This window comes from Fringilla coelebs (genome assembly GCF_963513975.1).
Source record: "Fringilla coelebs genome assembly, chromosome: 1".
Classification (NCBI taxonomy): Eukaryota; Metazoa; Chordata; class Aves; order Passeriformes; family Fringillidae; genus Fringilla; species Fringilla coelebs.
In genome coordinates, this window is record NC_140028.1 from 100,350,859 (window position 1) to 100,366,593 (window position 15,735).

The 15,735-nt window shown below is 44.0% G+C and overlaps 1 protein-coding gene across 1 annotated transcript in view; it reads right to left on the reverse strand.

Annotated features, from left to right (window-relative positions):
- Window positions 1-15,341, reverse strand: part of HECW1 (HECT, C2 and WW domain containing E3 ubiquitin protein ligase 1) — a gene marked incomplete at its 3' end in the record, with an annotated part of 249,851 nt that extends 234,510 nt beyond the window's left edge. The window contains exon 1 of the mRNA XM_084209598.1: window positions 15,238-15,341. Within this exon, the coding sequence (XP_084065724.1) occupies window positions 15,238-15,267 (30 nt within the window). The 5' untranslated portion in view covers window positions 15,268-15,341. The remainder of the gene's footprint in view (window positions 1-15,237) is intronic.
- Window positions 15,342-15,735: the final 394 nt, after the last annotated feature.

The window sequence follows — 15,735 nt, forward strand, 5'->3', positions numbered from 1 at the left end:
CTAAACTCTCCAGGGAGACAGACACAAATTATATGAGCAACATACACTTCAAGGAAATGCTAATATGAATTACCACAGAAATACTGACCAGAAATTCCAGTCTTGTATTGACACAAACAACCCTGTAGTAGATGTGAGGTGAGATTTACATCATCCAGCTCTAGCTGTTTTGCTTAAATTTGCATTGAGGCTTCCTTGAGAGAGAGACATAGGAAATGATAACTTATCTTAAAATAGAGAATGGTTCATCCCAAGCCCTTCTCCTCACTACAAAGAACCCAGTTATTCCATTGGCACAAAAGGGCTCAATTCAAGACAGGTAAAGTAAGATAAGATATATTTAATACAGCAATCGGAGGAAGATCCCAGAACACCCACCAAATTGAACAGGAATCCCCAGTACCCTCTAAGAGCCATAATAATCCCAATAAACAAATTGTGCATGAAAATCCAAAGCAGAACTCACTGAGGTCTTCCACATTTTGGAAGATTTGAATATTTCACCTACCAATAAGGCTAAGTCAAAAATGTCAGAAACATCAGAAGTGACTGTCTCATAGATGACAACTTTGAGACACAATTCTGTGAAATACAAGGTATAGCACTGAGCAGTGAATCATCCTGTGTCTGTACACCCAAACTCCTATAACACCATAGGGGTAAGATGAACACAGCCGTGGTTCACAGATATTATTGCAATAGACATTTTGTAGCAGCAAAGGGAAGGATCTGAAGGAAGAAAGTAACAAAATACTCAAGCAGTTTCCTACCACTGGCTCAATGAGTAGAGAAAGCAGCTTGAAGTGAGTTGCCAGACTTGTTGCAAAAACAAAGTACTTCAGTCATGTTAATTATGTAGCAAAATAAGAAGCAGAGGGCATAAGAACGTGTAGTTAAGAACAAGCATTATTAAGCATATCCACAAAGATAAAAATAAGATCAGTAGACAAAAAGAAAAAAAATTGACCTGGTATTCAAATAAAATGAAATAGAGGAGAAAAATGCCCTTGCAGCAGAGTTTTAACTTGCAGAAAGCTGATGACGTTAAGATAACCATAAAAAAGGACAAAAATTACCAAACTATGGGTAAAGATTTTTGTCAAAAGACAAACAGAAAACTACATTCCATAGTGATGCAAGAGCAGAGGTAAATTTGGTCTAATTAAAGAAAAAATTAAAAAAAATCAAATACTACAACTAAGTCCCTGACCAAAATATTGTAGTAGGAGGAGATGAAGGAGAGAAAGGGGTCATATATGAGAAACTGGATTGTATGCAAATGAGATAGCAGTGGAACAGGACCACACAAGATACCCAGAGGTATAACAAAAGATGCAAAGCTGTGCATTAGGGGGTTGGAGCTAGAAGACAATTAGCATGGGATTTAATGCGAAAGAAATATCCGAAAAAGAGAGTGCACAGTATAATGGCGACAAATCAGGAGCAGGATGGTATGCAGGTACCAAAGATGAAGGCAAAGGAGAAGATAAAGAGAATTCAGGGAAGAATAAAAAACAGCTGAGGGAAGATATGAGGTTCACATAGCAAGGGGCAGGGAGGGGAGGGGAGAGGAGAGGAAGCAGTAGGAATCAGGTTCACAACATCCTAAAGGAAGTGATTATTAATGCAACAGCTAGTTGAGCTCTGAAATTCATTTTCAAATACAATGGAGGTACAGATAGGTTCAAAGGAATGCAGAGGAGATTTCATGGAGCAGATCTCTGTTATAAGGTACTAAATCCACAGAAATTCAAGCAGTTAAAGTTTCTGAGCAGCAAACAGTTGGGGGAAGGTTAAAGAAATAATACAGAAAAATGTTTTTTCTCACAGCTGACAAAAATCCCTGCAAAACACCATCTCCATTGCCTTAGTAAGTCTAGACCAAAGATTTTTACCCTTAGGCCTTCACATCTGTTCACAGTCCATCCAGGTGACAACTGTCACAAACACTTTAAGTAAGCCAGTAAAAACTAATGCTTCCACAAGGAGAAACACCTTGCATTCCTCCCACTTCTTATTCCTATTCCTAGACGATATTTCTATATCGTCTTTACTGGTGTTTGCTTGCATTGCCACAAGCCTTCATGGAACAGCCAAGCAGACCTCACTCTGGGTTAAAAGCACACAGCATAAAATAACTGGTTACTTCTAACCCGGGTCACTTCCCTGACACAGCTCTCCATGCAGGCACACAAATGCATGTCCTCACCCAAGGGAATGACTAACATGCAGAAAAGAGTGGCTAGAGAAGCAGAAAGATGCACTGGGATTATTTAGCCTGGAGAAGAAAAGGCTCAAAGGGGATCTAATCAATGTGCATAAATGGCTGGTGGAATGGAGTGAGGTAGACTGAGCAAGGCTCTTCTCAGTGGTGACCAGCGATAGGACCAGAGGCAATGGGTACAGACTGAAATAAAGAAAATTTCCTTTAAGAAAATAACATTAATTAAGAAAGAAAAAAGGCCCAAACAACTGTGAGGCCTTAAGAATGCAGGTTACATAGATAATTGGATGGCAGATTTGACATAACATTCCTATAGGAGATCACATCCCTGCTAGAAGAGCATTTAGTATCTGAAATTTTTGGGTCAATACACTGAAAATGGCTAAGTATTTGTGGCAGAGCATGACAAGGATCTCTGAAAGATTCCCATTTTTGTCCATGGACAGCAGAACACCTCTAAGGAAATGGAAAGAACTTTTAAAACTATTTTTTCCTACATATATACTTGGCTATCCATACTCAGCCTAGAGAAAGACCAAGCACAGTGATAAAGCTTCTTCTAATTCACTTTTGCTTCATCTGTCAACAGACTAAAAGTTTGACATCTCCAAGTTCTGTCCAGTTAATAGAGCACTTCAAGATTAGTTCTGCCTCCTCCTATGTGAGTACCTTGACCAGGGAACCAGAGGCACAGCAGAGATACCCTCCAATCCACCATCCAGCAGAAGTGGTGCCAGGCCAGGGGGAGACTGAAAGGTAATTGTACACACAAGATGCAAGGCAAGGGCTAGCAAACAAGCACAAGGAATTTGTTAATGAAACAGAATCAGAAATAATCTCAGGATATTAAAAACATTCATTAACTGTCTCTTTCTCCATCTTAGGAGACGACAAACTGCCATTGTTGAGCAGCTTCTTCTGAACAAGGAACTACTCAACTGTCAAATAAATGCACTGTCACACTAAAGAAATGCATTTTCCACATTCATGTTTTGCCAGACTAAACAGCTGGAGGATGGTCTCCAACATACCAGAGCAATCCAGAAGGCAAAGAGTGAAGGTCTTTGAAGGAATAAGACAAACCACCACAAAAGTGTAAGACTTTAATTGAAGCCATCATTTTTCTGTCCACTGCACTAGTGGCTAGTTTGACTGCCACCAGAGAAGTGAAGCCAAAATGGGAAGCCAAAATTTGTCTCCTTGATGAGAACGACTTTTGAACAATCTGGTGAGATTTTGCCTTTGCTATATCCTAAGACAGCCCCACTGTGTCAAAATACAGGCCATTTTGCAAACAAAAATAAGAAGGTCCCAATACCACTGAAACCAGGAGGGGCCAAACAGTAGCACTATACTTACTTTGCACCAGATGCTTGAAAGCCCAAACATAGGCTCAAACAGCTATAAAAAAGGTGTTTGTGAGGTGGAAGGAAGTTGAGATAATGAGAAGAAAAAAAGATGCTCCCAGCAGTGTCAGGAAGGAAGAAAAGAGAAACTCTCTAGCATAACATTTGAATCTAACCTGGGAAAGTTGAAATCAAAAAAGGAGCAGGGATCCTGTTCAAGGTGATCTTGTCAAGCCAAAAAGCAATTGTGTATGTTTGGGGGACAGGCTTCCCTCACTGACGTGTTTTTGTTTTCCAGTGCACAAGTGTTAGAAAACTGCAAACTGAGAAATCTGTGTGGTCTCTGTCCCACATAAACATGTAGTGAATATTTCCACAGTTATTTTAAGACCTCATGGGCCAAATGCATCCCTAGTGCAAGATCAGTGACTTAAATGAACTTGGCGTAAGCTGAGACATGGGCCCCAGGCTTCTGTGAAGTAAATACAATAGTACAGCACTTTAATGATGTGCACTGGAGATGGGAGATAATTTTTAAGAAAGGGCTGTATAAAGAAATGGTAGAGAAGGTCAAGTCTCATTCTCTGCACTGTGGGAAATTGAAGCATTCTGAAGTTTTCTTTACAGCTAAAACATAACAACAACCACCACCTTGCTACACCTCCATGTCTGATCTCTCCCAACTGGATCTGATCATTAAACAAGGCTGCAGGGCTCCGGATCCTCTGAACAGTTGCCAGCTGCAGTACAAACATATTCTCATGAGGAACATTTTGATTCTGTTTAAAACAGCATTTTTTTTTTGACAGAAAACTGTTCCCCTGGCAAATTTTCATGCAGCTTCACTACTTAACATGCCTCCCCTCCTCCCACACATGCATGCTCCAGAGCTACTTCAAGAAGATAATTATACTGCATGTTCACAGTGTATTGGATTTGCTCCTGCCAGGTCACCTGTCTTCACTGGGAGTGAGAGACTCCAAAGAAAGGAGTCATCAAAACAAGGATGATGCAACGTCTACACATAAATGACACATATGCCTCAAAAATACCTGCAAATAAAAATACATGGAATTTTTGGAGGATGGGGGTGGTTTAAGAGGCTTGGTAGGTAGCTTCACGGTAGCTCACAAATTCAGCTCTTTACTCAAGCAACTAACTATCAGAAAATGAGCGTTGTAATTATATCACCAATCTTGATCAACAACTCATGACTTGCTCGTGATTTTTGGGGTCTCTAGTTTCCAGCAAATAATGCAACAGTGCTGCACAGATCTGAGTAGTATTTGTATCTCCAGCTCTTCCCCATGACTCAGCATTCAGCAGGGCTGAGAAGGGCTGGTCCAAGCTCCTGAACCAAACCTGAAGCTGGGCAAGCCCAGCAGGACAGCACTGCAGGGACATGAACTACAGCAAGAGGAGGAACATCAGAATTAGTTAGCAGTCTCTGAAACAGTCTTCTCAATGCCAGCCCTCTCTGCTCTAAAACAGGATTTTTTTTGCTCCACAACAATTACATAAAATTGGTTCATTATGCAGAAGACTTGCTACCTCCAGCAGATGCAGTATTTGCCTGCTGACTTAGGCTGAAAGTTTTTTACCTCCTGCTTCCTTTAAAAAATGTGTGTGTGGGGAAACAAGAAAACAAAAAAAGCCCTTTAAAGCTCCTAGAGGGAGCAAGCTTTTTTTATTCATTCATCATGAACTGCAGTTTTAACTATGTTCCTCTAATGAGAATTGGCATGAAGTCCAGCTGAGATCTCTGCAGCTACAAAGTCTCCCTCCCACTCTACCATCTATCAGAATCCATGAAAAGAGAATCAAGGAAAGTGGTTATGGAAAGACAATGGTTTGGCTGAGTGGCGGACTTGGAAAGCATTTCTCAGTAATCTCTCACCTCCACCTTCTCACTCAAACTTAGAGGTGAGCCCATCAACTTTCTAGACTCGGATCAAAGGTCCTCTGAGGTTATCACATATGATATGCAGCTTATCAAAGCTCTGACTGAATTACACCAGTATCCTGTTACATGGGAATTCGTATTTGAAAGCTTTCATATTCACCATTAGCTACTAGGATTCCACCGAAGAAACTATTGCATAAAACAAGCCAAATGAACATGCAAATTCCCACTGGATGCATCAGTGAGGCATGAATAAAAGCAGTTCAGAAGACTAAGACTGAACATAGATATTCTGGGCCAGATCAAAAGAATGGGGCTTACGCAAAATTTAGGCATTGAAGTTGAAAACGATACTCACTGCTACTCAGTCCTGCTCTCAGCATAAGAGGATTCAGGAACCTCGTGTTCTGCTCCTGTGCATCGCAGAAACACCAGTCTTGACAACCCACGTGCTATTCTGCATATAAAACACCGGAACCAGCTCTTGGCAAAGGCACACACAAACTCCCCTTCTACCCACTAAAGCAGAATTATGCTCCCTCTTGCTCTCTGGCTCAATGACTCTTCAAATGTTCCATGTAGAACATAACAACTTTGGCCAGATGTGTGTAAAGCACGTCCCATACTCACACACACTTAAGAGAAGCTCCCTGCCTGTTAGGACACATTCCTGGAAAGACACAGATCTAGGTCCTAGATCTAAATCAGGTACAAGAGAAATAGTAACACCCTTCCTGGGGAAGGCAGCTTCTCCATGAACACCACGCCTTTTCCAATACACCAGTTCTGAGTTCCTGCTTTTGAGAACCTGCCTCCCTTCAGGCACTGTTAACCAGTTTTGCGCCTAATCCAGGGCACAATGACACTGAGGGGGCAGAGATGCAGCAAGCTACTTTTGCCTTCATTACACAGAGAATAAAAGTGCTGGGGACAGCAGAGCCCAGCAAATAAACCAGTCACACGCCGCCAACTCAAGATAATCTGTCATGCCTCTCTTTTTGGCGCAGCACTGCACGAAACATGGCTATAGTGTCCTGGATATAAGCTAGTAAACTCATGATATGCCGTGTACACTTAGCAGCTTAGATCTTCATTTGCTTAAGGCCCTCTTATCACTTTTCATTTCAGCATGTGGATGCCCCCTCTCGTGGTCCCACAAGGATTATTTGGATTAGCAACGCTGCATTTATATCCTTTTTGGTCTAGGTAGCTAAAGCAGATGTACTGGGTTTTCAGTGAGTTATTAGAAGGCCGTCAAGTAGACTGATCTCCTGTCCATCTCAGACCTACTGTGAGAAGGTCACAAGTCAGCCAAGCATATTATTCACGACCCTTCCCGAGCTGCCAGATAATTCGGTGTTAAACCAGACACCTCCTCAAATGCCCTATTTGTCATCTTCCCCTCACTGAGCCAGCTTGACAGCCCATCTCATGCAAACCCTGAGCCTACTACCGCTGCCACCACTTACACACCAGCTTTCCTAAGGTGCCTTGTCTCTCTAAGGTCAGCGGGACTCCCTCAGCAGGAAACATCACGCGTGCACACGCAGTGCTGGCAGAACTAGGTTGGGAAAAAATAGGTCAAACCAGGAATATATTTAACTTGGAGACCAAACCTCAGAATCGTATCTTCCCAACAAATAATACATACACATATGCACAAAATCCACATTTTATAACCGTTAGAAAATCATCCTTGTAAGAACTAGGCAACCAAAATATTTTACAGAAGCAGAGATTCTACCAGAAACATTTCTATTTCCACTCCAAACAGAGGTTTAAACATACAACCTCTCTCCCACAGCCCTGCATCATCCTTTTGCTGTAATCAAGCAACTTCTTTCTCTGCTATCTTTTGGGAAGTGTTACTCATTTCCACCCCAGAGCCTTAGACAATTTTTAGGGTTTTTTTGAAAGATGGTGACAATGCAGGGTTGAAACACCCTTTCAGAGAGCCTGGCTTGAGCCACTGCCTCTATTCCAAACTTCAAAAAGTCACCTTAGCAGACGGTGGGGGTTGGGAAAGGGAAAGGAGGCGTGAAGGCAGTCTGCCCCTTTCTAGAAGTTCTGCAGCAACTTCCCTGGGCTTCTGATGATCTTCCAAGATGGATACAGCTTCCAAGACACTACAGCTCACATGTGAAAAAAAATTACCATGCGGCTCCAACAAGCAAGACAAGCAGCTGCCCCTTAGATTCCTTTTCTAGGAGATGCTGTCTTCTTCCACCCAGTGTAGGCTCCACCTCTAGACAAACCTCAATAATTCAGTTGGCAAGTTGAACACACAGAGGCACCCAGAACACTTTATCACACATTTGCTACAGTTTTGCTGCATTCCCTGCTTATGATTTTGTTCCCACATCCCAAAACTTTTTCATTCCCTGCCCAGCAACAGTAAAACCTAATTTGTAAATTGCCCTAAGCACTTCATGATAAGCAAGTACCCTCTCAGCACCATGCATAAGACAGCAATATTTAAGGACTCAGAGACATCCAATTAGGTGATACATGTTTTTAATTAAATGCCCTAACATTATTGCTCAAATACACATACTAAGGTTTTAGCCTGCATCATGTTATTGGGTATGGAGAATTATTCGGAGTTATTAAACATGTTTTAATTGTCTGAAACACAAAATTGCATGACCAATGCTACCCGTGCAGCAAACTGCATTGCAAAGAACATTACTTTGCAATCACTTGGTTCTTGAGCAGGGAAAAGGTAGAAGGGGGAGAACAGACTATCAAAGAGAATGAAAACACATGTGCAGAAAGGGAGACTGAATATCTGCAGCAAGGATTCTTTGAGAGTGACAGTTCTGAGGAGCATGAAAGAATAAGGCAAAGTCAAATTTCAAGAGTGGGAAATGTTCTACACCAGGATGCATTTTCCTGACCAACATAAGAACTGCTGTCTTTAGTCAGGTGAGAAATCTAATTCTTTAATGGGAGCTTTGTTCACAAAAAAACTGGGTAATTTCACACACAAAACAAAATCCTTAAGGAACATTCAGAAGTGGAAACAAAAAGGAAGGTAAATCAGGTAGCCTGACCCTTATAAACCACGAAAGTGTTCACTCTTGGAAAGGGGTCTACCACAGGACCATGTGTTTCTCTACTGAAATAATTTTCTAGCCTAAGAAGTGGAGGAGAAAATACAGTTCAGCTCATTAGTCCTTAATACCTGGTCAGGGTAGTAACTTCTGTGGCTGTTTCTGCTTTAGCCTGCTGTTCAAGTAACGAGAAAGAAATGTCAGTGCTTCACGCTGGCACAGGACCCAGCTAGCTTCCCTATAACACTCAGTTCTGTAAATAAATAAATAAATAAATAAATAAATAAATAAAATCACCAGAGGCCTTGCAGCACTGCCTTTCATCAAGAAAAGTTCCAAAGAACTTTAGAAGGAGCATTGCTCATTCTCAATGCTCAAACCAAACTCAATAACACTTCATCTCAGCATCATGGCTTGCCTGTGACTCTGGGTACGTATGTAGTGTTTCTGAATCATGGCCTCACATTGGCTACCACTTGAGAGCATGGTGCAGTTAAATCAGGCAAATTAAGAGCTCATGGAAAGCTTATCTCTACACAGCTTTCACGTGCCTGTAACCAAGGACAGGAGACCACCTAACAGCTACTGGGCATTTCATGAGTCTCGAACAGCATCATCTTGGAAACCTGTGTTCTGACTCCAAGATTAAATATTTCATCTGCTTATCCCACTTTTCATGGTTAAGCATGTGGCAACTAAACTTTGCTATTTAAATCAAGTTGCGGCTTCAGAGAGTAAATCTGGTATTTTCTTTGTCTTCTTAAGGCAAACATGCAGTCACACATGAAACATACCTCATGGGGAAAAGTGTATATATTTTTTTAAATTAAAAATCCTAGGGCCTCTCACATGGCTTTTTTTAGCACATCATTAAAGACAACTGACAAATACCCAAATACTTGACAGATGTTCTGTATTAAAATGTGAACACTAAATTCAAATTTTCCAGAGGCTACATTAAGACCTTGGAATAAGACAGTATCTCCTACTTTAATGACACTATCAGTCTTGAAAGGGCACAGATTTCAAAAGAAAAGCAGCAAGTTGCCCAGGCTGGGAACATTAGATGATCACATTCATCGCAGCAGTTTGTCAAACACTTGTAATGGTGCCCAGATAGGTAGTCCCACGCACCCAAGTTATTGCATCCAGCTAGAAGGACTGCAGTTCAAACAGTTTAAGAAGTGCCTTATAACAGGCATAAAGTTCACATGCAAAGCTGGATTATGCCCAACTTCATGGCTTCTTACCTAGCTTAGCAAACTCTGTACAACATGTAATGTACAAGCTGCCAAAGAGACAGACTTTGGCGTGATAGTTTGTTTTGGGGAGGAAGAAAAGTCACGGCAACTCCTAAGATCCAGAGAGAAGCTCCTTGACCCATCCCTGCTCCGTACAACCACAGCAAATAATGACTTGTTTGATCATCTTATCAAGAATTCCTTCCCCCCCCCCCCCCCCCACCTTGCTCTCCTCCTACCCTTGGGAAAAGCAGACTATTTCCTGCTCCACCTCTTCTGCTTACACATGTTTCAGAGAGTTATTCCTAACCAATCCTCCTCTCTGTATACAGTGAGTAGCACAACATCAGATCTTCTCCAGCTTGCAGGATGCCATCCTAAATTTTACATCCTAAATTTTAAATGGAGATGTGTGAAAGCATTTGGTTGGCACCAGAAGTACAGCAGGCTCCTGCTTCCTTTCAAAAAAAAAAACAAAACAGACAGGCCTGCTGAACCACACATTTCAGGACCTGAGGAACCTGATTTGGCAAGTGAAGGTGCACATGGCACACATTTTCCTATGAAATGGAAAAATTAATTTTACCACATGACACATTTCAGTCCTAGTGTTCAAGAGGTCATTAACAAAACTACTTTAAAAGGTGCTAATAGAAACAAATGCCCTTAACATCACAGACTTCCCAGATGACTCCTGCTATGGAGATGGATGACAAATCACTCCATCAGTGGTCTGTAAATTCCATATTGACTAGACTGAAGCAATTAACCATATATTTTTAGAGCATGTTCCATTTTAAACACAAGTGATTCAGTCCAAGATATATTCTATACTCCATTGCTATTTAATGGGTTAGAAACTCTCAAATTTAAATGGATTTTAATTCTGGGAGAAATACTTGCCTTTTTGATTTTTGCCTCCAGACGTTGGTTGGGAATTTTAATTCAGGCTTGAAACCAAACAAATGTTGGTGCTCTACAAGCATCTGCAGAGAAATATAAAAATATCTGGAAAGTGTGAAAGAGCAAGCCTGTTTTGCTAAATGCATAAAATGAAACCTCAGCGTAGGTCTCAATAATAGGTTTCCTGACTGCTGTGCACACGCTCTCTCCCACAGACCTTCTGCTCTGCAGCAAGGGAACGCTGCCTGCACTACTGCGTCCTCAGAGAACTTTGCAATACAATGGAGCACAGTGATTCCCTGGGGAACACGGTGCTGATCACCGACTTCGATATTTCAAACACAAGCAGAAGGGTTTCCCCCTGTTTTAGGATCTCAAAGAAACGCCTTGCCATATCACTCCACCTCGGCTCCCAAGCCATCTCACAGTTTATCTGCATTATAGGAAATGTTCTGGACAAAAGGATGAGGAACAGGGATCAAGCTAAGGCTTTTTGAACTCATGGAAAAGGAGGGTGAGATTATAAGTGGAAAGTTGGGGAAGGAGAGTCCTGAAGAGCTGACAGTGGTTTCTGCTGCTGCCGCCACTGGAGGGAGAAGACAAATGGGAGCTGCAACAGGTACTGCAGCAAAGGGAACCCTGCACAGCTGCTGCCCTGCTTCAACCCAGCTCCTCCCTGTTGCAAAATCAAAAGCAGTCCACAGCCAGCCACTTGCCCCCAGCAGTCTGCTGCCCGGGACAACAGCCCATTTCACCTGTAGTTTGGACCAGTCTTTCTGGTCCATCTTCCATAAACATCTGAGATTGAGTACATCATCTTGCCAAGGGACAGTCCCACTATCTCCTAAGGAGCCCTGCCTGAAAAACCTAAACTTCCTACTTCAGAGCTAACAACAGGATACCCTGGCCAGACATAGCTGACCAAAAAAGGCCAAGACTGACTCACAAGCCCATTATATAGCTGCCTAGCCACCATTCATTAACTGTAAGGAAAATGACCCTGGGCTCCCTGCATCAAAGAACCTTGCCATTTCTTCTTAATTAATTCTAAGCATCTTGCTGGCCTCAAATCTCAGCAGGAAAAAATCAAGTAAAGTAGGCGGCATCTTATCTTGCCCTTTGCTACTGGATGCACTTATATTTTTTCTGAGTTGCATGACCCCCACCCTTCTGAGATTACCACTAGAAAACAAAGTATTGCTGTGTTTTAGGACAAATACGTAAGTACATAAGATCTAGTCTGTTCTAAGCTTTATTAGAATTATAGGTCATGATATCTAAGGCAAATAGAAATACACTTCTAAGGAATTAAACCAAACGCCTGCAGTATTTGCCATTCAGCCACTGCAGAATCACAAGAGCACATGAAATGTTACTGGAGAAATGGGTAAAAAAAGCCTTAAACAGAAGCAAAACTGACTCATCTTCTTATTGCCAAAACCGAGAAAGCCACTGAGTGTAAACAAACAACAGACATCCTGAAGAAAAGGGGGCGTCACAATTCCTTTTCCTGCTAATAGGCAGATACACAAACCTGTATGGGCAGGATCATCCTCCAGCTGCTGCAAGCCAATCTGAGGGACACGGCCAACGCTACAGCAACATTCCCGGCAGCACAGGTGCCACTGGAGGCAAGGGAGCATCTGAGGTGATGGTGACTCCCAGTGCAATGATGGTTCATAGCTGTACCTGCTGGAAAGCTGTGGCAGCTGCAGTCATGAACCGCCCCTGTAAGCTACACGTAAATATGGACACCAGCTGAACTGTTTGCGGCACTGTTCACAAATGCGTAATTTGGGCTTAGGCTGGCAAGCACCCCGTCTACAGAACAGGAAGGAGAGTGAGCCAGAGCACTTGTTTAAAGCTTGAGTTCTCCTCCCTGTCTCTAGAGGCCTACAAAGACTATGATCTATACATGCTGAAGCCAGGCTTTGTGGGTACCCCTAACTTTGGAGGAAACTACATAGGGAAAGAGACAGGACCATAGAGATATTTAGAAAGATCAAAAATTATAATGAGTACAAGCTACATTCGCTGGCAAAATCTATCATCACAAAAAAAGATATTTTGGAATAATTTTGATTTTTTTTTTAACTTTTAACTTTTTAAAACTTTTTTTAATTACTAAAAGCCCTTCTGTTTGAACTTTGCAACTAGTGTGGAAATGAGGAGGCTGTTTTGCTGGGTATTTTTTACAAGCATCTTTCAGAGGTGAAACCACAGGGGCAACCTTAATCCCCTGCATCCACAAGGCAGATCCAACAGCTTTAAAACGCAGGTAACCTATCCTCTGCATTAGAACAGCTCCCAGCCCAACACCAACTGTCCAACACAATCACTCTCACAACTTGAATCCTCCCCACAATACCACATCTTTTGCTTTTGCAGTATTTCAAAAGGCAGCTAATAAGCTAAATTTCGCTCTCACTATTTTTCCAAGTCACTGCATTGTTTGTAAGAAGACTATTCAAAAGGAGACAAGGAGAAGGATTTAGCACTACCTTGAATGAATGCTACTTAGCATCTGACACAGCACGTGCAAAACTTCACGAAGCTTCACAGGGATTGTCTCACAATGGCAAAGGATGCAAGATCGCATGCCATGTACATGAAACAGAAAGCCACTGAAAAATGCACCTTTGTAACAAGTCTTAGCCAGTTATTTATTGGAAAACAGTAAGGACCATACTGTTTATTAGAATGCACGTAAAATACTGAGCATATGGATTTGGGATGAATTCTTTGGGATGTTCTGAGCACATGTACACAGTTTGCTTTCAAATTAATTAGCATCACGTTCAGATATTGATAGTCCCTGATAAAATCACTGAGTGGATCAGTTCATGCTCTGGCCTGCTCTGGTTTCAAATGAGTAAGCTGACTGACACTAAAAGTTTAGGAGTCCAAAGCTCAGGTCACATTAAGTCAGAAACACATCAGCGATAGCATCACACAAGTGACAAAACATGCCCTCCACTCTTAACTCACAGGCTGCTCACTGCTCACAAATGGTGGCCATCAACCACTCTTTGTTCTGACCCAACTCCCTGCTCACTCTCCTGAAACAAACAAGTAAACAGACTCCACACTTCCTCTGTAAGAACACATACTCTTTTCCCCTGTACTAGACTGAGACTGCATTGACAGGATGAGTGGTGTGGGTTGACTAAGTGTGTGCTGCCTTTTACATCTTGTTCTGGTTCCAGCATGAAAATCAACATTGCACCTGTGTTGTCCAAACTGGGTGTGCACTTTAGAGACAGACAGAAGGGAAGCAGAGAGAGCAGCCAGGATACATACCGTACTCCGCTTCTTCACAAAACACACGTACTACACAGAGAAATGATAATCCCTTCTTAGTGGAAAATCCAAATTTTCAAAATGAATCCCCAAGCCAAAATGAATTACTGTAATAACTGCAATCCTCGCATGAGCACTAATCAAAAAGGCACAGCTGACCACCTGCTATGTGCCACCACTGGCACAGCAGCACCCTGCCCCTGATTGCTGGCTTGTTCAGACAGGGCTAGGTGCCCCACAGAACACGACAGTGATGCTGATAAACACAGGGACAGGAGCACAGCCTGACTGACTGTTGTACAGTCTCACTACGCACTTCTGCTGAGTGCAGCATATATATTAAAAAAAAAGGAAGGGGAAAAAAAAAAAAAAAGCACTACTGCAGCTCCAAACAGCAGGATGCAAAAATCTAAACCCAGGCCGAGTAATTTCTTTTGCAACTACAGAGAAACACATGGGAAACGATGCAATAGAGAACAAGATGAATTGTACTGCCCGTGTCAGTACAAACCCATTATCTATGCAGGCTGCGAAATGAGAAACGCAGCATTTGACAATGCTACAGGCTAGGGCAATGTTCTTAACATACTTATAAGTTATTTTATTTAATTGCTAACAAAAAAATGCAGTTACATAACAACACAAGGTAATAACCAAAATATGAAGTCACAAGATTGGCTTACAGCAACAGAGCACCGGGGGGTGGGGGGGGGAGCAGTTCGTGCTTTAAATTTTGCTGCATTGTCAGGGAGCCAAGAACCAAAACTGGGGGCTTCTGCTTTTACAAGGAAAAGACATAACCACCAAAAATTCGGCACGGGACTCTTCATCACCGCCTGCGTGCATCCACATCCCCAAATGATGTCAATCCCCGCCGGCACGTCGCTCATCATAATTCTACACTATTTGGTCGCTAGTGGAATTCAGCCGACAGGCCGACGGCTCAGCCCGTAACCCACCGGGGCCCAATGAGCTCCCCGGAGAGCGAGCCCTGCACACCGCCCCCCGCCCAGGGCAGCGCTCACGGGCACGGCCGGGGCTCCCATCCCGCACGGACCTCCGAGGCACAAAGGCGGCACCGCGCAGCCGGGCACGGTGACAGCGCACACCCACGACCCGCCACCGCATCCCGCCGGCCCCGGGGAGGGCCTTTCCCGGAGCCGAGGCCGCTACCAGCTCCATCCCGCCTCGCACTTCTGGGAGCCGACGCCACCCGCCCCCGCCCCGCCACCCTCACCCGGGGCCGGGCGGCAGCAGCCCCTCGTACCTGGACAATGCCGGCCTGGGCACAGCTCATGCTCCCCCGGCGAGGGCAGGTCTCACATCCCACACGTGCCTGTCAGCCGGCAGGGAGGAAGGGCGGGCGGGTTGCCGGCGTGTCAGCCCCCGCCGAGCCGCACCATAGTCCAGCACCGGCTGATACGCCCCGCAGCACCGCCGCGCTCCCTCCTCCTCTTCCTCCGCCCCGCCAGCCTCCTCCCACCTCGCCGCCTGTCGCTGGGTACCGGCCGCCTGGAGCCACCCACACGCCGCGGCGGGCGCCCGGCTGCGCCGCCCGGCCCGGCCCGGCCCGGCCCGCCCCTCAGCGCTCCTCCCGCCCGGCCGGCGCTGTCCCAGGCCGCCCGCCTGCGGAGCCCACCCGCGGGCCGCCCTCTCGCCCCCTCTCACCATCCTCCCCCGCACAGCATCCCGGCTCTCCTCGACTGATCCCACGGGGACATCGCCGCACGCAACCCGGCTCCCCACACATCGGGCACGGAGGCGG